This window comes from Oryza sativa, chromosome 7, assembly GCF_034140825.1.
Source record: "Oryza sativa Japonica Group chromosome 7, ASM3414082v1".
Lineage (NCBI taxonomy): Eukaryota > Viridiplantae > Streptophyta > Magnoliopsida > Poales > Poaceae > Oryza > Oryza sativa.
In genome coordinates this window covers 515,041-536,206 of record NC_089041.1, presented here as the reverse complement: position 1 = coordinate 536,206, position 21,166 = coordinate 515,041, and the positions used below count along the sequence as shown (strand labels likewise).

At 42.6% G+C, this 21,166-nt stretch overlaps 3 protein-coding genes, 1 long non-coding RNA gene and 1 other non-coding gene across 6 annotated transcripts; 2 read left to right on the top strand and 3 right to left on the bottom strand.

Moving 5' to 3' along the window:
• Positions 1-199: 199 nt before the first annotated feature.
• On the top strand, positions 200-2,212 carry LOC4342219 (large ribosomal subunit protein uL13y). Its single transcript, XM_015791338.3, has 3 exons — positions 200-706; positions 783-870; positions 1,932-2,212. Exons 1-3 carry the CDS (start codon positions 318-320, stop codon positions 2,073-2,075), a joined length of 621 nt encoding a protein of 206 aa, XP_015646824.1. The 5' UTR covers positions 200-317; the 3' UTR covers positions 2,076-2,212.
• Positions 1,661-1,740, top strand: LOC112939787 (small nucleolar RNA R12). Its single transcript, XR_003243650.1, has one exon. It is a non-coding gene; the product is annotated as a small nucleolar RNA R12 (small nucleolar RNA).
• Positions 2,213-4,054: 1,842 nt separating the features above from the next.
• On the bottom strand, positions 4,055-10,129 carry LOC4342218 (protein LONGIFOLIA 1). 2 transcript variants are annotated; one of them, XM_026027031.2, is made up of 6 exons: positions 9,826-10,129; positions 9,598-9,727; positions 8,730-8,797; positions 6,539-8,635; positions 6,095-6,245; positions 4,055-5,112 (listed from the first exon to the last, which is right to left on the bottom strand). In XM_026027031.2, exons 2-6 carry the CDS (start codon positions 9,725-9,727, stop codon positions 4,310-4,312), a joined length of 3,249 nt encoding a protein of 1,082 aa, XP_025882816.1. In that variant the 5' UTR covers positions 9,826-10,129; the 3' UTR covers positions 4,055-4,309. The 2 variants fall into 2 exon arrangements, with proteins under 2 accessions (XP_025882816.1, XP_015646820.1); XM_015791334.3 differs by having other exon boundaries at positions 9,598-10,129.
• A 3,937-nt stretch (positions 10,130-14,066) lies between these two features.
• On the bottom strand, positions 14,067-14,576 carry LOC136357330 (uncharacterized). The gene is made up of 3 exons (XR_010742599.1): positions 14,437-14,576; positions 14,301-14,351; positions 14,067-14,201 (listed from the first exon to the last, which is right to left on the bottom strand). It is a non-coding gene; the product is annotated as an uncharacterized lncRNA (long non-coding RNA).
• Positions 14,577-14,711: 135 nt separating this feature from the next.
• LOC107277120 (flocculation protein FLO11) lies at positions 14,712-19,924 on the bottom strand. Its single transcript, XM_015789206.3, has 10 exons — positions 19,668-19,924; positions 19,039-19,269; positions 18,343-18,678; positions 17,623-17,970; positions 16,385-17,260; positions 16,175-16,256; positions 16,024-16,093; positions 15,624-15,809; positions 15,458-15,518; positions 14,712-15,363 (listed from the first exon to the last, which is right to left on the bottom strand). The coding sequence occupies exons 1-10, from the start codon at positions 19,702-19,704 to the stop codon at positions 15,197-15,199; spliced, it is 2,394 nt and encodes a 797-aa protein (XP_015644692.1). The 5' UTR covers positions 19,705-19,924; the 3' UTR covers positions 14,712-15,196.
• Between the last annotated feature and the right edge of the window lie 1,242 nt (positions 19,925-21,166).

Below are 21,166 nucleotides of genomic sequence, written 5' to 3'. Positions count from 1 at the left end.
GAACATTTTCTTTTCTCCTTTTTGAAAAATATAGAAAAGAACAGTTAGTATCTTGGGAGCAGAAAAACTCTAAGAATGAGGCGTAGAAGAGCCCATGGTAGGCCCCATGATACAAGGAACATGTTGGAGGCCCAAACAAAAGTAAGCCCATCAAGGTCCAGTGCGGCCCATTATCTATGTCCTCGTCGATGCCCCACCTATAAAAGGAGATTCATTCGTAAACCCTAGAGCTTCGCTTCTCCGCAGCCGCCGCCGCCGCCGCCGCGTTCCACCACCTACCACCCCCACCGGAGAAGAAGAAGAAAAAGGAGAGGAAGATGGTGTCGGGTTCGGGGCTGTGCACGCGGCGGGTGGTGGTGGACGCGCGGCACCACATGCTGGGGCGGCTGGCGTCGCTGGTGGCGAAGGAGCTCCTGAACGGGCAGCGGGTGGTGGTGGTGCGGTGCGAGGAGATGTGCATCTCCGGCGGGCTCGTCCGGCAGAAGATGAAGTACCTCCGGTTCCTCCGCAAGCGGATGAACACCAAGCCCTCCCATGGCCCCATCCACTTCCGCGCCCCCTCCCGCATCTTCTGGCGCACCGTCCGCGGCATGATCCCCCACAAGACCCCCCGCGGCGAGGCCGCCCTCGCCAACCTCAAGGCCTTCGACGGCGTCCCCCCTCCCTACGACCGCACCAAGCGCATGGTCGTCCCCGACGCCCTCAAGTACGCTCGCTTCGAACCCTTTCCTCTCCTCTCCTCTCCTTTTCTTTTCCTCCATGAACTAATCCATGGCTTCTAGGGTTCTTCGCCTCCAGCCCGGCCACAAGTACTGCCTCCTCGGCCAGCTCTCCAAGGAGGTCGGCTGGAACTACCACGACACCATCAGGGTACATTTCCTTTCTGTATTCATATTCACGCTGCTTTTCGTTTTAGCTTGAATGCATATGCTGCTGTAATGCTTTTAGTTTTAGGTTGAATGGGACGCAGATTCAGTGACATTCCCCCGTGACATTCTCGGTGACATTGAGTCACTGATATGTGGGACCCACATGTGTTTGGACCCACATGTCAGTGACTCAATGTCACGGGGGAATGTCACCGAATCACAATCCGGTTGAATGCATATGATGTACACATGTGCCCCCTTTTACTTTTCGGATGAATGGATATGCTAAATACATGTAGGAGTACTATTGAACTGAACGTGTTAGGATGAATGCAATGCTGAATACATGTGTTGGACTGTTAAGAATAGTTCATCTTGGAATGTTATGGTATTATGTGATCACTTTTGTGAATATTGGGCCCTTGTAGCTATTTGATTGTACAACTGTACGGTGGTAACGCGTTGAACTCAAACTCAACATGCTCTGGATTTGAATATGTAGGTTTTTGCTGAGCTACTTTTATGCTGTACACCTCTCTAGCTTTTGTTTTACACCATAGCCTCAACTGTCTGAGATTAGTTGATGACTCTGATGATGCACGAAATCTTAAGTATCCTATTTATTTATTTGCACAAAGATGATGGAATTCCCATAAACCTGTGATTACTTATGCTATGGCTGTGAATTTGCAAATGCATCTTTTTTTTTCTTGTTTGCATCCCCTTTTCAATTGTTACACAGCATGTTTTTTTTTCTAATCCATGTTGAGTTAAATAGCATATTTGGCATGATTGGTAAAATGAAGAAAAAATACATGTATTCTCACTGATTTTTCAGAATGATGTTTACAACCAGCTACTTCTGACCAACTGTGCCATTTCTCACAACAAAATATTCTGTTTGATACATTTATCTGCTTTGTTTCTGAGTTTGTGCTATTATTTCAACCATGTCCTGCATTTCTAGGCTGTTATCATCTCAATTCTGGTTGGGCTTTTTATGTTTCCCTTTAGTTCTTATACATGAAAGCACACTGATCACCTTGTCTATTGCACCTGCAGGAATTGGAGGAGAAGAGAAAGGAGAAGGCTAAGGTTGCATACGAGAGGAGGAAGCAATTAACAAGGCTTCGTGTCAAGGCTGAGAAAGCTGCTGAGGAGAAGCTGGGTTCTCAGATAGATATTTTGGCCCCAATCAAATATTGATTGGCCTGATTGTCATCAATTTTCTTTTCGCCTTTATAATATTTCTGCTTATCGGTACCATGAGAAGTGAAATGATATGTCTGTCGAAACATGATAATTTTGTTCCAATTGAATACTAGAGAGTTATATTGGCTTGATCTGATTTTCCCTCTTGAATTTTCAACCTTGAACTCTCCTAACTGGACAAATGACCCCTCTGGTTTGTTCTGGGTTATTTTGATCCTACTTAACGAGGGAGTAATTTGGCCTGTGATTTTTACCCTGTGGTTCGGAACTAATTTTCTCATTCTTTGCAATGATGTCTGTTAATATTATGCTCGGCTAGGTTCCTTCTACTACGTTTTATCCCCTAGCCCTAGCACCTTCGCTTGCTCATTTCTTCCTTTCTATTCACCAATTGTACCGTGTAATTAGCTCTGTTGTGTATTTTTTTAAAATTGTTTGTGCAGAACACCAGATTATAGACTGTATAATATAGATAGAATCAATACTCCTCCTGAATATTTTAATGTCAGACACTTTATGCCTGAATATTTTAATGTCAGACACTTTATGCCAATGTTAGTATTAATTTTCTGGAGTAATGGTATTGGAGGTCATAGGAAGTGTGTAGTGTCGCACAGATGCGCACATACTTCAGCGGAAATATATAAACCCATTCTGATAATCAACTTCACTCACTAAACGTTCAAAAGAAAGTGCTCAAAGAAAGAGTGAAACTAAAATTAAGGGTTCGAATGCATACGCACCAGCATCAAATTAAACATAGCATTGTTCTAGTGATGATCGACTGAAGCTGCATAATAAAGGGGATCCCAGTCCACAACGATTTAAGCATGGAAAGAAGGTACTTGAATTTTGAGTACATAATAATATTATTATTATAATAACTGGGCTTTGTGGATACATATATGGTGCATTATAAAACAAGCTAGGGGTACACCTTCCTATTCCATGGCGTATTACTTAACTTGGGTCAACTGATAGATACACTAAGGTCCTGTTTAGTTATACGGCTGAAAAGTTTTGGCGTGTCACATAGGATATACGGACACATGTTTAAAGTATTAAACATAGATAATAACAAAACAAATTACAGATGAATTTATTATGCATAATTAATTCGTCATTAGTAAATATTTATTGTAGCACCACATTGTCAAATCATACAGCAATTAGGCTTAAAAGATTTGTCTCACATTTTATACGCAATCTGTGTAATTAGTTTTTTTTTGTCTATATTTAATACTCAATGCATCTGTCCAAACATTCGATGCAACAGGATGAAAAGTTTTTACGTGGAACCCGTGTCTCTTTTCCCGATGCTTCAACCACGCAAGCACATTTTATCTTTTGAACCAAGCCGTCGCCTTCCATCCTTGCATATTTGGCACCAGCTGTGCTCCCAAACATGTACTACCAACAAAACCCGGGACATTCAACTCTATAACATGTGGGCCCTTATGTTTCTATGATATGTGGGTTCAGTGATAAATAATTTATCACCACTTGTAAGAGTGGCAAATAGTTAATTATTCCGCAAAAGCCACTCCAGCAGCGACCCACACATTCCTTAGGTTGCAGGCGCCGATCTTCTTCTGACGGTCAAGAATTAGGCTACAATGCACATCAGAAGGGAGGGAAAACAAGGAGGAATGCGATGTTATCATTACATTACAATGATCAATTGCTGTGGAGATAAACTACATACTACAATAAGAAACTACCGAGTCATTCTAGATAATTAAGAAGTACCTCTCGGTGCTTTCTCTCACCAAATCTCCTTTAACCCAGTTCTTCTTAGTATCATTTAGGTTTTTTGGAAACTTACATAGGTTATTTTTCCTTGTAATCACGGAAGGAAACTCTCGCAAGCAGCCGTCAGAAAACTGGATCCCTTGCTGCTCATCACTTGGATCCATTGCTGCTACTCCAGCGATAAGATGTAAAATGTCAAAAACAAAAGTACAGTAACACAATGCAAGAAAACTGCCAGTGTCTCAGGTTATAATTTCACTTATAATATTTATCGCAGAACAACAACTAGGCAAGTGCCTCAAACATTGCATTCCTACTTCAGGTTTCTGCATTGCTCTTCCTCCTCTCTCTCTCTCTCTCTCTCTGGACAAATCAAACCTCAACAATGGACATGCTACTACTAGGTACAGTATCACAGTTACACTCGCTTCACGCTTCGCACTCCAATGCAAGTCAGCAGCCATCACTAGTGACTGTCAAGCGAAGAGCCTCCTTCTGCGCCTTCCGGCCTTCGCCGGCTGACCGTCGGCGGACTCGCCGCGCACCACCTCGTCGACGAGCTCCTTGAATATCGACCTCTCGATCTCCAGCACCATGCCTGGAAGCTCCCTCCTGATGAAGCTCGGCGACCACCCTTCCAACCTGTTGAGGATCTCTGCGTCAGGGATCACGCTGCTGTCTTCTTGGCACATGCGCGATCTCTCCGTCTTCAGGCATTCGATGCCGGAGCATATCATCTTCACCAGCTGCTGCCCGCTGCTCATCACTGGATCCCTTGCTGCTACTCCAGTGATGAGTGTGGTTTCCTTCTCAAACTTGTCAAGGAGAAGCTCGTTCACCGCCTCGAACATTAGCTTCCGGTGCGCTCTCTTGGGATCATCTGGCTTTGTGGTGCTCCTGCTCTGATGGATCCCCTCAGGTTTGGATGTCCACCCAGATTTTCGTTGCTCAAGAACAAAGAACAGGTCAGGGTTGATGGGGTAGCCTGATGTGTGGAGCTGCATTTGTGACAGCCCTGAACCAAGGTCTTTCATCAGAAGCCCTGACGCCAGTAGAATCTCGGATACGTAGCGATGGTCTGGGCTTGGCGTCTCGCACAAGAAGGCAATGTGATCGACAGGAGGTGCCTCATCCTTGTTTACGCTCAATTGCTGGAGCTTCTTAAGGAGGCTGGCTATGTTTGCGAGCTTGCTGTTCTTGGGTTGTGTGGGGAGCTCTGTGGACTTCTTTTCAGAAGGCTTGCAGGACTCTTCTGATGGTGATGGGTGATGCTCATCATCTGCAAATTTCAAGAAATTAGGTTTCAGTCTTTGGAACACAATATCAATACCACTGGTAACAATTTCAGTAACCAGTCCACCATGTTAGGTTCATGCGTTTTCTACTTCTCTTTTTCAGATAATGGAATGATAATATCCCAGCAGATGCATCTAAAGATGCATAAAGACAAAAACTAAAGCATTCTTGAACTGATATTCATTCCGCATCCGTGTCAAATATAGTACATTAAATGCTGCGGCCCTTGTAATTCTCCTTGTTCTGTTGTCAAAACAACATGTCGTGCAGCAACTAATCGCTGGTCTGAAGGCAGATTCTTTAGCACTCCATACTGATATTGCAACATTAATGAAATTAAGAATGTGCCTAATGCTACTGCAGAAAAAACGACAAGCACTCTATCATTGAAACTCTACTGTTCACATTACTTGGGGGTTGCATACTTGCATTACGACATATCACTTTATCTAGCAAGCCATGTGGATAAATTGTAAAGGAACTATGCATACAGGAGATCTTTTGATTGGTAGTGGTAGGTGCAATCATAGTACACCACAGTAGGATTTTTGTCAACTCTCAGTTATGTTCTTTCCCTCCTTGAGGAAATTTCAAAACCCTATAACTATGGTGCATAATGCACACACCATTCTATATGAGAGGAACACTATTGGTAGCAGGAGATCTCTATTTGCTTACTATGTGCACGTGAACCTCAACCCACTGCCAGCGTTACTACTTGTCGAAAATTAATATGAAGAAACCTAATTATCGAGTCATGTAAACATCAGCAGACATGAGTCATGTAAACCTTTACACAAGAAGTTCCATAACCAACCAACTCTGGAAAACTAAGACATCAAAGCAGGAAGTAATTCAAAGGACACTCCGGAAAACCTATTCGAGTTCCCATTTTCTTTTGAAAAGTACTAATACTCCACTTTATATGATCGATGAACCAAGTAGTATGAAGCAGCAGATCTTACCAACATTAGATGAATTTGTGGTCTTGCTGGTATGGAAAAATTCCTCCTGATCAAACGAAGAGTCCAATACAGAGACTGGACTAGGCCGCTCAGTAATAGTTGCTGCAGGATCCATAGATGGCAGGTCCTTGTTTGCATCATAAGAGGTTTTCTGAATTTAAGTTTAAAAAAGGTCATAATTAGACAAGAGTTATGGTATGTTTGTACGATTTCAAATTTCCAGCTTGAACCCAACTAGAGTTGGACAGATTTCATTTTACAGAAGAACTATGACCAAATATTGTAGCTCTTCCTAAAATATATGTTTTTGCTGTTACAAAGGTGAATATTTTTTTAGATAATAGGAAGGTGAAAATTAGGAAGAATAATACTGTGTTTTTACATTAATAACATCATCTATGAATATGGATGAAAGAGCCAACTGGAGGAAGGAAAATTGTTTACCACTTTTTGAGGATTCCTTCCTGATGGTGTTTGAGTGCCATGCTGAGATCTCAAAATGTTAACTTCTGCAGATCTGTCTGTACTTGTCACTTCTACATCCAGCTCTGATGCAACACTTATGCTACCATCTGACCTTGCGGACATATCATTGCCTTCCTGGTTCAGGCTCCTTGTCCTTCTACTTACACCATTTTGATGGAAATCTTCACCTTGTGCTTGAGCAGGTTTTCTTCTAAATTTACTTCTGGGTGATACTGAATCCAAATGGCTCCTTTCCACAGATTGCCTTTGATTCTTGCTTGAATCGGGAGAGGGAATTGGCGGTCTGGCCCTCCGCTCTGAATCAGGTTTTTTCTGTTGTACTCTAGGGCTAGTGGAATTTTTATGCTTTAGCAAGCTTCCATTATTTTCTCTTTGCATCTGCTGTCTCCTAGCTGAGTTCTCAGTCATCAGCTGTGAAGTAGACTTCTGTTTCCTGCTAATTTCTTCATTCCTTCCATTTGCTCTCTTGTCAAAAGAAGCAAGGTGTTGAGGTGTAGGTGCCCTTGAACTAGATTTGGTATGTTGCTCCACAGCTTCCCTAGTGACCTTCTTTGAGCTTTTCCTTTTATCAGCACTATTGGCTGTTCTCAGCTGCGGTAGCTCTGATAAACCGCCTAATGGACCAACAGCGGAATCCTCGGTTACATCACTTAACAGGTCTGCAGATTTTGCAGGCTTCATGATTACAATGGGTGATTTGAAGCTTCTTTCTGTAGTGCTATCTTCTTCCGTTGTAAATGATGGGGTTCCTTCAGGTGCCTGTTTGGTGTTGCTGGTGCTATTCAGTCTCAGGTTTACATCAGTCACATCTCCGTTATCATGGTCTCCATCATATATCTTCGGCATCGATGGTTCCTCACGTTTCTTGTTCTGCAACAACCCTTTCGCTTGCATCGAGTCCAGGATCTGCTTGAGTGCCCTGAGATCCTTGTTCGATTGCTGAAAATCAAGGTCCTTGAGCCGTTTCTCTATCTCACTGTAAACTGATGCAGCATGTTGCTCTTTTCCATGAGCTCCCTTTGATCCCTTCGGCAATTTTCTAGGTAGCACAATCTTCTCCTGCTGTTTCCAAGGTGCAGTTTCCACAGGGAACTTAGAGTTAGGAACATTCTTGATTGTTGCATCTAGATTCCTCTGCTGCCTAGGAGTAGCCTCATTTTGGGAAGAAAGGCTCAAAGGCCTCAGCATGGTGGGTTCTTCACTCCTCTCTGTAACTGATTTGGATACCTGTGAAGATATCGCAGTATTGTCCTTATGCTCTGGCAAGTCTTCCAACCCCATGAGTTTCGCAACAACGCTAGGGAGACGTTTACAGGCATTGTGTTCTTGCTGGGTCTCCAAGGGTGGACTGTAATCTTTACTGATGCTGCTTCTCCTGTCTTCATCAGTCATGCTTGGCTTTGGCCTTACGTCGATTTCGCGGTTCCTAAGAGGGCTTTCCTTTATGTCTAGTGACAATCTTGGCACCTCCCTAAGTTTTGACGCTGATTCCCTTCCTTCACACGAGAAGCGAGGAGCATCATATGATAGCCTTGGTTGCTGGACTGATTCAGATGGATTCCTGAGCTTGGCTAAAACTCGGAGGGATTCGTCAATGTCCATGGTTCCTTTGTTTTTCTCTTGGATAGCACTGTTAGGAGGCTCATTCAAGATTCTAGGCGGATCTCCACAATTGAATAGGTGATCTTTTTCTGCCTCTTTGGTGAAAGTTCTGATTGAAAAATCACGAGTATCTCTATATATTGAATCCTTTACGAGATTTCTTATACCAAGAGTTGGGTAGCTAGGTTGGGCTGAGAGCTTGGCAAGGGCATCATCAAGGTAGTAATCCACTCCACAGTCACTGTCAGAAGAGCTCTTGAGCTTCGGTGAGCTTTTGAATGGCTTCTCCGGAAATAGCATTCGATCAGTGGAGGATAGGTCTTGCTGTCCTGATCTGTTTCCATCAAGGGAGGACGACGAAGAACAAGACGACGATGAATAAGATCCTTGCGACAACTCCACTGTTAATGGTGCTCTTTGATTATCGATCCAGCTTTTACTCATGTTCTTGTCCTGAATGCAGATTGCAGCCAGTCAAACAGATTGTAGAAGACAATAAACAATGCATCCATGCCTATTGAATGTAAGAAGAAATATTGAAACTTACAAGAACAATCTGAGATGAATATCTTGTTCGCTCTTCCCCAACACTTGGACTGCTTGACAGTGCATGGGCTGTTTCAGAGAATTGAAATATTAGAAGGGATCTTCCGATTAAAAAAACATCTTCAAATGGCTACAAATTAAATGAAACAAAGAAAAAACAAATATGTCAATGTCGTAGTTCATCCAAACAGCCACATTTCTCGGAAAGAACCTTCTTGTAATTTAATAATTAGTGCTGTCAACATTTGTGAGATAGATTTATTATCCAAAACCAGGCTCTTAATAATCTGTCTACAGGGTGTAATGGCTCTCTTTCTCTCTCTCTCTTTTGTCGGCTGCTGCGACCAACTCCCAGCTATTTAGCACTAGTACAGATTTTTTTAAAAAAATCTTAGTAGCTGCTAAAGATTCCAGAGAAAAACTTCCATCTCACTCTCACAAAAACTAAATGCACCTGTAAAATCCGGCACCTGGCCCAAAATTGGGGAAAAAGCTAGATCTCACTAATTGTCATCAACACCTAGCAATTCAATGCAGGATGAAGGAACACCAGGAGCATGCATAGCACCCATCCATACAACCCTGACATGAAGATTTTGGAAGCTTCTGAGACCAAGCAACTTCACTCATCTTTCACACCAATTATGGGTTTATAAGCCTTCAATTACACATATCAAACACCAAAGACCAAGTCTTTTATGCACACACAAGTCAAATCAAGACTGATAGTCTACTGATTGTACAGAGAAATGCAAACAATTAAAAAAATCTCGATGTAGCAGAATGAACAGAAAAGGAAGGTAAAAAAAAAATTGCATCTTTGAACCGAGCAATAGCACTAGGAGAAGTGGGGGAAGCAAAGCAAGCACCTGGGGGAAGAAGGCGATTGTGGGAATGGTGGGCGGCGAGGGGATACCGGCGGTCGAACGCCTGCAGGATCCCGGTGACGCACCCCGCCTGCTGCCGGTGAAGCTCCGGCCGCCTCTCCTCCCCGAGCATCTGCAAGTACTTGGCCGGCATCTCAGCAACCACCACCGCCTCAAGAGGAGGAGAAATCCCAAGAAATTCCAGGAATGCAGGGAGGTGGAGCCACCAACCAGTGGCGCCCTTGCTACCAGCTCAAGCACACCAACAAGAACATCTCAGCAAATCTTCTCTGAATGAATGAACCAGCCCAGAGGGAGGGGATCTTGTGACTGTGTGAGCATCAGGAACATCAATGGCCTCACTGGAGAACAAGTGTGAGTGCAAGAAGCTGCTGCACAAGCACCAAGAACGGCCTTCCTCCTCCTCCACCTATTCTTCCTCTTCTTGTTGCTGCTCCTGTGTGAGACTAGTGTGACATGGAGTAACTAGCAGACGACAAGGAAGGAAGGAAGGAAGACTTGTGATGTGAAGCTCAGAAAAATGGGTGAGAAAGGAGAGGAGACTTTGAGGCCAGGCAGTGTACAGGTTTGCAAGATGTCACCACCATATGAGGGAGGAGGACTTTGCTCCCTTTTTCTAATGCAATTTAGCATAATGTGAGTACATTAACTGCCCTGCTGCACAAGAAAGACACTGGAAATGCTGTATTAGCAGGCTAAGTATGTATCAAGCGCATCATCATCATCAGGCTAGGAAGGGAGATGTTAAGGGTGGGGGCAGAGGGGTGCTTTTGTTCTCTTCTCAGCACCCCATGTGCTGTTCCAAGGTCTTTCTTGGCCCTACCCACCATCAGAGTTGGATGGTGCCTGTTTGTGCACAACAGCACAAGCTGCACACCACATCAGCATCTCTTTGTCATTTTGGCATTCAGGCAAGCAAAAGGCCTCTGAAGAGTTAGTTGTGCTCAGGTAAAAGAAATTCTCCTATTGTTCCTAACTGGTTGGTGAGATGATCTCACAGGGTGGCCTTACTTACAAAGATTAGCTGTGTCATTAGTGTGCAAATGATCTGTTGTCTGTACATGTAAAACCGCACTGCACTTTTAGTCAAGGAGGCATTAATGTGAGGGAGGGAGGAGGAGTGCAAGGGCCAACTAACAAACAGTGCATTGACGGTGTTCATCCGTGAGCTCAAGACCAGATGCAATTCTTGGCTTTGAAGCATGTATTGGTGCTTTGCCATGCTGTGCTGCAAGACTGCTGCAACCATGCACAGACCTAGAGCTACAGGAGTGATCTCCTCTCTGTACACCATTTTTTCAACAAGATGTTAAGGCATAGGGACATATGGATTATATGGATTCATGGCTAAATGAAATGACTAAGTAACCCCCATATAATGGTACAAGAAATGTGACTATTAGCCTTTCAGTTAGGCCACTGTTTTAACTGTTGAATGTTGATGACGAAAATGGCTTTTATTCCACATTTTTAGTGTTTACCTAACAGAAGAAACTGCTAATAAGCATGAACAACAATCCAAGAAGCATTTGCTAGAACTTTGCACTGGTTTTCATTTTTCAGTGGAAGCGAGAAGCCAAAGAGGATGTATGTATTTGTCAGTTACCTACTCCAATGTGGATCTTGTAGCTAATTACAAATATTGGTGCCTTTTTATGCTTAAAATATTTATTAGATCTTGATGAGAACTAAATTTGCCTGATGGGTGAAAGGAACATGACACATTGTGACTCAGTGATGAGTATATTTGACAGTGTCTCCGACTAGGGTGAAAGAGGCAGACCAACTCAAATGAGTGATCATTCATACTAGTATTTCTCTGTCAGGACTACTACAATCTTTCAGTCGTCTAAAATCATTGATGAACAGTGGGTGGAATGAGATACCTCATCCATCTTCATCAATCATATAGAGGACCCCTTTAGCTACCAACTAAATTTGATAACAAGCGTGATATGATACGCAATGCAAAATTACTGCTAGTAATTAATGTGCAGTTATTGTACAAAGAAAAGGATTTGCAAGAAGAACACACCTCTTCTCCTTGCACCAAACACATGACTGTCCTGATCAGACACCCTCATGCGCCAACCTGCAATTTGTTTAGATACCTGTAACAGCTGGTACAGTCAGGCAAACGTGATTGTGAAAGAGCCATTACTGGCTCTGGTAAGCATGATAAAATAATGATTAAGAAATTCCCTCAGCAGTAGGCAAGATCTGATGTTTGTCTCCATCTTTACTTTCCAGTGGTTTTCTATCTTTCCTGGCAGGAATCATGATGTGGCATTCATTTGATTCTATCACATAAAGTTAAAAGGCACTCGCTCACCCTGTCTGGTAGATTATTATTCTCCAAGTAGTACATTTCAGTGTGGACTCCTGCTTCACTTCTACTAAAATGTGATCTTTTGCTTAATCACCACGGCTTGACAATGACTACCAAACAGGTGTAGGTTAATGTGGGAAGGTAATAACTAATCAGATAGGGTAAGAACTTTGCAGAATGCCTAGAGATAAGAATATATACTAGTATCATACAAGTGAAGATCATTAGTAATTAGGTTTTTGGACAAGAACTGCAGATGCACCAAGCAACACCACATGGGGGGAAAATGTAGGTGTGCAGTGGCAAATAGCAATAGCAATTAGTAGCAAAATTATCAAGGACAGGACACAAGGTGCCCCCCTCAATAATCACCAAGCATGTTCAATCAAACAAACAAAAGACCTGTCTGCAACCAGCTAGGCTGGCACATGATGAAGCACAGTTCTTTCTCTCTGCATCAGAAGCTTCCCCCACCCACATCTACATCCACATGCACCAGCACCCATGTGATCCCTAACAAGACCAGATCAGTGTTGTTCATGGTAGGTCAGGACTCCTCAAACAGCTTGATTGATTCCTTCGACACGCTAATGCTAATTAACGAACAGGCAAGCAGTGATCAATTCTTCTAGTATTGTGAGGCCAGTCAAAATTGCAGTATGGTCCAAGCATATCATACCTGTAGTTTTTTCATAATCAATACTGTATGTATATAAATCACCAGTGCACATGGGAGCCATCGCATTGACCAGCTAGATCATCACTAAATTAATCAACATTTAGCCAAGATGCATCGAGATTGCAGCAATACCGTTAAGGACAGGAGAGATGGACACTTTGACATCCTTTGGCTCGTTTAGTTATTTGGTGAAATCAAGATGATAGTAGTATGCAATTTAATAGTCTCACGAATTTCTTTATATCTGTGGGTGGTTTCACTTCTCGATGCATCAAACTATGCATTTGGCCGTTTGCAACGGCATGTCTTCTCCCTCCTTTGCTTGGACGTTGGGTCATCTATAAGATGCATATGACAAAACAAAAATTAATCTACTATGCTAAGTATTAAACTAATCGTGCTCTTGCTAGCCAAGAGAACAGAAAAGGCAATCACAAAAGGGAAAAAGAAAAGGCAAGGTTCACGCATGCTGCATGAGACGATGTGTACAATTAACCTCCTGAGCAAGGAAGAACACAGAGATATACAGGGCACCTGCAAATCTACAAGAGCTTTGTGCCCTTATCACTGAAAGTGATATGCTTATTGCTACCTCTCCAGAGAAAGCTGCATCACAGTCTTCATGGTGGTGTGGTGTGGTCCATCATCTCTTGATGTTGCCATTTTCACAAGTCATGCATAACCATGAGCAGAGCAGCAATTGAATTGGTGTGTTTGATAAATGCATTTCATTTCACAGCATGCAGGTCCAGTCTGACTGACTGGTATAGTACTATACTGTAGTATAGTATGCCAGTATGGCCAGATGTGTGTAGACATATGCCATTGTTGGATGTACCACTACTAGTACAGTAGTACAAGAATTCAGCAAAATCTAGCAAAGATGACAAAAGGTCTCCCGAGCTAGCAAGTCATGCGTGTGGCATTTGCATCTTGTCTCCTTGTCAATTGCCATTTATGAATATCTCATTGATGTGGGTAGTGAAGTAGTATCCTTGTAAACAATGGATATGATTTTACTGTTTTACCATTGGAATGGCATCTAGGATTATTTTCCAAGTAACTCAAGCAAGAATAGAACTTCACACATGAATGACACTACCAAAGAAAAGCAGGAAATATCCCACACTTCAGTGAACCATCAGCAAACTAATTGGTGTAGAATAGATATACTGGGAGTTTAACTGAGCTTCCTGAACCAAAGGCGAGATATTCAGAGTAAGAAAAAAATAAAAAAAAAACATGAAAATTCTATAGTCTTAAAAATTAAATTTATACCTATCAAAGAAGTTCAACTAAGCACAACCAAATCTGCACAAGGCATAACCTAAGTCAAGATTACAAATAAATGGGACTAAATACAGGTTACTTACTTCATTTGCCCTCATTCATCACACTCGCTGACAAGTGGCAAAGACTATTGATATTGTCAGAATAGTCAGGCAATTGAAGATTTTAGGCTGAATCAGGTGGGAGCTTTTTCTCCAGGATGGCAGGATGTGCTGCTGCCAGTACAGCGGCTGTGACCACACACACAGACACACTGCACCTTGAGCAAGCACCTCGTGACTCTGCAACCTGCACTTAACATTAAGCATACAGACTCATCAGGCGCCTCCTGCTGCATTCATTCATCACTAGTACAAAGACAAGCAATCTACATGTAAACTTACATACCTTCCTGTCTTCAATTATGGGTTCTTGCTCCATCCATCCAAGGCCAAACAGCTGCAAGCATGTATCATGTATCTGAGGAGTTAAACATGCACTATCAAACAGTGTAGATAATGATTTAGGAAGCATGAACAGAGACATGTTTTGATCCTGGAGCGATGAGTTGGCCTGATGGTCCATACAGCATCTTGGCGATAATTGGTATCCATGTTTTCAATGTCTCACAGAAAGATATCAGGTTTTGCATGAACCTGCAAATCCTGAGGCACAATTCCTGCTAATCAAATCGATAAAAATTACCATCATCACGATCAATAGGTTCAGAGGTTATCCTTTTTGTCCTGCACAAAAGGTCACTCTCGAATATTGCTGAAAAGGCCTACCACAGTTGGACGTTTCAGAGCAACGTACAACTTCTTTGGACAAACCAATCACATTCAAAATGATAATATTTTGTTCTGTTCCTGGCCAGAATTGAGGTTACCAGAGAGTTCAATGATTGTTACAAGATTACAGCACTTTGTGCAAGGGAGAAAGGTTACAGCTTGAAACATTCTTACAAGTTACAACAAATAGTTCACCAAAATTTTCCAATGGGAACTAACAATTACAACCCTGTTACCCTTGATGCCGGGAAACTAAATGATTCAGTGTACGTGCGACTGAAATACAGGCAAACAGGTATTACGTTCTTCCATCTCATCACTAGTTCAGAACAGGAAGGGACCAAAACAACAAGCTATCAAAACTGGGCAATTGCCCCATTGTCTAAGGCTCTACGGAACTAGTACAAAAGTAGCTACAGGTAGGTGTGTCAAGCGAGCAAACAGAACCAGGGGTCAAAAACTTCATGCCCATGCAAATGCTCAATGCTTAGCAGACTGAACCAAACGGGGCCATCAGGCAAAGGGCTTCTCCAGTTTATCAAGTATTTTCACATAGAAATTCCAATGTCGATCACTCTTTGTAATGGAAGGTTGACCGAATGGGTGCTCCTGTACATAGCGCTGAACATCATCTGCAGTAGCAAGGTTCTCCAGATACACCCGAAGATCTCCACCTGGTCCTGCTCATGGAAAATTGGCATCAACACTAACCATTTTGGAGCACCAATTATAAGAAATAAATACTTAAATAGATCTTGAAATAATGGAGCATACCCAATGAATCATCTTTCTTGTTAAGATAGCTGTAGGGGTGAGGAAAAATGGCAGTGTGTGGCTGCAAAATACATATATCAGGAGAAGAATAATGCGTGCGAATTACAACAACTTGATCTTATCACAACAGATATAAATTGCATAGGAACAGGGGTGAAGTCAGTACCGGATTGCCCAGAGCCTTGTAAGGGGAATCATCCACAAGTAATGTATTTGAAGGTGAAAACTCTTCTTGCTCCCATGGAAGATCAGGATCCTCTTTATTCCACAGTTTCTTTAGCTCCTTCAGTACTAATGGTTTGTTTTTGTTTTCAAGAGTTTTAAACCCAGTACCAGTGCATTTCGACATGTCCTGGCAAATTATAGTGTGTGCATTAGGACCTGACTTGCAACCAAAGCTACAGAAAAAGAAAAGAAACAAGAGTACTAAAACAAAAAAAAAATACAGTAGCATAAAATTTGGAGTTTTTCAACAACCACTTGGCCTTCTTTCAATTACTAGCTAGGCAGAAACCATGAATTTAGTTGTAGGCTGTAGCAACTATGCATACTTTTCTGCAACTTACCCAACAGAATAATAGGGACTGTTTCATATCCTTCTTCATAATGATATTTACAACCGAATCCACATTTGCTCTGCAGAATAAGAATGTTGTCATTAACACCATGCAAGAAACTCTAGCAAAAACAAGAGATGTAGGGGAGAGGAATTAGTACTTCAATCTCGATGACCATATCCCTAGCTCAAAGTTCTCGAAGCAAAATCTCAGAAAATCATCACAGTAGGGTCTTGTGAAGACTGGCACACAAACGATAAGCCATTGCAAATTAGTATATTGTATTTGATATGTTGGTCCTTTATTTACAGAGAACACTAGTATGTGTACAAATATAATTGTGTATCAAGTATTAAATAAGCAACCTTACCTAATTTTCCCCGAACCTTTGCATGTGACAGGTGAGCATTGTGGTGGTCCTGATTGATATCCGCAAGCAAACCATTAATATCTAGAATAAGAAGTTTTTTCCTTCGAAATCTTATCAATGATCCTCTTGGTGAGTAGATGTGCCGAAAATTCTCTTTGTGTGCCTGAGCTATATTTGATCTATCGCTCCTTGCACTTTGGCAATCGGATAAGACAGCTTGAACTTCACATTCACCATCCATCACTCCAACCGAAGCAGTCTCACCCAAATCCATCCTTTGCACCGAGGGTGCCTCAGGAACACTTGTTTGATTTCTCTTCATCTTTTTGTTTGATTTCTTGCATTCAGAGCCTAGAGAAATATTTCCATCAGCTGTCATCACCAATCCAACCTCGTCAGCAACAGGTTGCGAAGGATTCTTGCATTTAGAGCCAGGAGTATTATTCATGTCAGCTGTTGCCACCGAGACAACCTCACCAGCACCAGGTAGCAAAGAAGGATTCTGCACATTGCTCCTTCTATTGGCATTTTCCTTCTTTCTCCTCCGCCTATCTCTATTCTTTCTCCTTTTTCTTTCTATAGAACTCTCATGCAACGAGCTGCAGAGCTGGGAGTTATTATCCTTATTCCCTTTCTTTCCTGCCACCAAATCTTCAGCACTGTTTACCTCAGGACATTTTGGTTCTTGCCCATCTCTGGGAATCGCAACAACATCAGCATCTTGTAATGCACCTTCCCCACCCCTGCAACCACCTCCAGATTCATTGGCCAAATCTGTGTCCATCACAACAGCACTGGCATCAGATACAGCAGAAGGGGATTGCTTCTTTTGTTTTTTTGACTTTGATTTCTTCCCTTTTGGTGCCGCCCCCTCCACTGCAGAAGCCTCAAAGAAAATACTGATAAGAATGATTAATTTTTTAGACGCAATTTGAACTAAGACTACATTCAGAATTCATGAGGACATGGTCAGCAAGTTGGTGAAATGCAATTAGAATCAAGGCATCAGGGTGCTGTGTAGATGCAACATTTTTCTTTTGAAAAAAATGTGTGCAGATGGTATATCAGTTCATGAAAGAACTCTGAACTCACAAAGGCTCGTTAAATCAATGGCATCAGAGGCAAGAAATCAAGAATTGGACTCTCAAATAGCCGCTTAACCCTAGGTGGCCATCAGCAAAAGCCCTGGGCACGCGCACAGCTGTTGCAACCTACAGCAAGGGGGGAACGGTCCATACCTGAAGCAGAGGCGCCAGGAGCCTCCTGCTCATCCACCTCCTTATCCCCCTCCGGAACCGCAAGCGTGGAGATGGCACCGCCACGCCGCTGTTTCAATGTCTTGCTCTTTCCCGGCGTTCGATCCATTTCTGGTGTTGGATCATGCCCACTACTCGCAACAACATCATCAGCTCGTAATGCGCCTTCCCCACTCGTGCAACCATTTCCAGGTTCATTAGACAAATCTGTATCCGTCACAACAGCACTGGCATCGGATACAGCAGAAGGAGATTCCTGCTGCTTATGCTTCTTCCGTTTCTTGTCCTTTGATTTCGTCCCCTTTCGTGTCCCCTTTCGTGTCCCCTCCACTGCAGAAAATTCAAAGCAAATACGAGAAGCATGATTAATTCTTTCTCAACGCAATTAAAACCAATACCTTACTCAGAATTTCAACATGTGGAGTTGACGAAATGCAATTTGAACTATGGAATCAGGACGTTATGCAAATGCAGTATTTTTCTTTTGAAAGAAATCTGTACAATGCAGTATCAGTTGAAGAATTGTACTTTCAAAGGCTCGTCGAATCAATGGCATCAGAGGGAAGAAATCAAGAATTGGGCCCTCAAATGGCCATGCATCGATAAGCCCTAATCCTAGGTGTCAAGGCCCTAGACTTAGGCAAAACCCCTAGGCATGAGCACAGCTTTTACGACCTACAGCGAGGAGGATATGGTCCGAACCTGAAGCAGAAGCAGCAGGAGCCTCCCGCTCGTCCATCTCCTCTGCCTCCGGCGCTGCTGCTGTGGACGTGGTGGCATCGCATTGCCGTTTCGACGCCTTGCTCTTCCCCAGCGTTCGATCCACATCCGGTGTTAGATCATTGCCACTTCTGGAACTCGCAACATCAGCATCTCGTAATACACCTTCCCCATGCGTGCAACCGTTTCCAGATTCATTGGCCAAATCTGTATCCGTCACGACAGCACTGGCATCGGATACAGCAGATGGGGAACCCTGCTGCTTATGCTTCTTTCGTTTCTTGTCCTTTGATTTCTTCCCCTTTTGCGTCCCCTCCACTGCAGAAGTGTCAAAGCAAATACTGATAAGCACGATTACTGCTTGCTCAATGCAATTCGAACAAATATCCCTATTGAGAGTGTCATTAGGGTGTGATGCGCAAGTAGGCGAAATGCAATTAGAATTATGGCATCAGGGCAATGTGGAAATGAAGTACTTTTTTATAGGTGCAAATGCAATATCAGTTCAAGAATTGAGCTCGCAAAGGGTTCATGGAATCAATGGCATGACAGGAAAGAGATCAAGAACTGCGCTCTCAAATGGATGCGCGTGGTTAAACCTAGGCTGTAACAATAGGCAAAAGCCCCAGGCATACTCACAGCCATAGCAACCTACAGCGAGGATGAGATGGTCCGTACCTGAAGCAGATGCAGCAGGAGCCTCCCGCTTGTCCACCTTCTCTGCCTCTAGCGCCGGCGCTGTGGAGGTGGTGGCACCTTCCCCGCTCGTGCAACCATTTCCAGATTCATCAGGCAAATCTGTATGCGTCACAACAGCACTGGCATCGGATACAGCAGAAAGGGAATCCTGCTGCTTATGCTTATTTCCTTTGTTTGACTTGGATTTCTTCCCCTTTGGCTCCCCCTCCACTGCAGAAGCGTGAAAGCAAATACCGATAAGCATGATTAGTGCTTTCTCAATGCAATTCAATGCTCAGAATTTTCAGCAGGGTTGAGTTGGTAGGTTGGTGAATGAAATTAAAACTATGGCATTAGGGCGTTGTGCAAATGCAGTACTCCTATTTGCTTGGAAAGAAACCTGTGCAAATGCAATTAGCCAATTACGGTTCAAGAAATGAACTCCACAGGCTAGGCTAGTCGAATGAATGGCATCATCAGAGGCAAGAAATCAAGAAGCGGGCTCTCGAATCGCCGCGCATGGGTAAGATAAAACCCTAACCCTATTTTCGGAAGGCAAAAGCCCGCGCATGCGCCCAGCCGTTGGGACCTACAGCGAGGAGGAGGAGGAGGAGGACATGGGCCCGTACCTGGAGCAGGAGCGGCGGGAGCGTCCGGCTCGTCCATCACCTTCTCCGCCTGCAGCGCCTCCGCCGTGGAGGTGGTGGTGGCTTCGCGCCGCCGTTTCGAGGAAGGCTAGGGCGCCGCCACCCACCGGCTCCGCCTCCCCTTCTCCTCCGCGGAGGCTACCAATGGAGTCAGGGAGAGCAGGGCAGCGCGCGATGGCGGTGGCGGCGGCGGCGAGGCGACGGCGGTGGGTTTCGTCGGATTTGGTAACGGGCGCGGCAAGGTCAAAGCCGGGTTTCGTTGGCCTCCTCTTATTGGGCCTGACCTGTTTGTTGGGCTTTGTGGGCCTCCATTTGCTATTGGGCTTCTGTTATCTAGAGTTGGCCTTTCCTCTCATCTCCCACGAGACGTAACTGCTGCTCAAAGCTGAGTGTTAATTTGGTATTCTTCCCGAAAATGGGTTCAAACTAATTTTATTACAAATTTTGTCAGATTATGCAATTTTTATTATATTGATAACTGGATGAGACGGCAGCATATACATATCACGACATGATTGTTACTTCCTCCGTTTTACAATGTAAGTTATTCTAGCATTTTCCACATTCATATTGATGTTAATGAATCTAGACATATATATCCATCTAGATTCATTAACATCACTATAAATGTGGAAAATACTATAATGACTTACATTGTGAAACGGGAGAAGTAGATACTTAGAAAATAAGCGCACTCGTTGGCGTGCCATTTTCATAGCCCGTGTATAATATTAATGTTGAAATTTTTCCGAACCATACCAGACTCAATGTCCCTTTAATGTCATAAAATTTGATTATTAAAAATATAGTTCGTCAAAATTAGCAACTTAAAGTCAAAAATGTATTTTATGAAGGCAAGGAGTATTTTTAATGGTATATTATATTTACATGTGTTTTATGATAGTATAAAATATCAATTTCTCGATACCTACTTTTTTTAAGAAAATAATTTTAATCCGTTTGTTTGTGTTCTCGAATAATTATCACAAAATCGGTTTCATTTATCATCCATTAGCTAGACGTGTGTTCATAGTTTTCTTCTTTTTTCCACAACATAAATAAATTCGGTCTCTTCTTGGGACATATAATGCGTGCACTTAACTATTACAAGCACATCATATAGTTATTTTCATGCCCTTTCTCAAAAAAATTCATACCCCCAACATTGAAAAAAATTGCTATTATCATATATATATAAATTTTTTATTCGATGTTCTTTAACAATTGTACATATAAGCCAATTTTTCAATGAGTAGCTCACATAAGCTACTCCCTTTGTCTTAAAATATAAGTATTTTTGGACTCTGACACAGTCTACGAGATACTATTTTGACTAACAATATCTATAAAAGTGATGTTTTAAATAAAAAGAGTTACATATTATGATAGTTTGTTTAATGATAAATCTAGTAACATCAATTTTATATGATATGATCTTTTTTATATTTTTACTATTAATAGTCAAAGTTGAAAATGTTTAA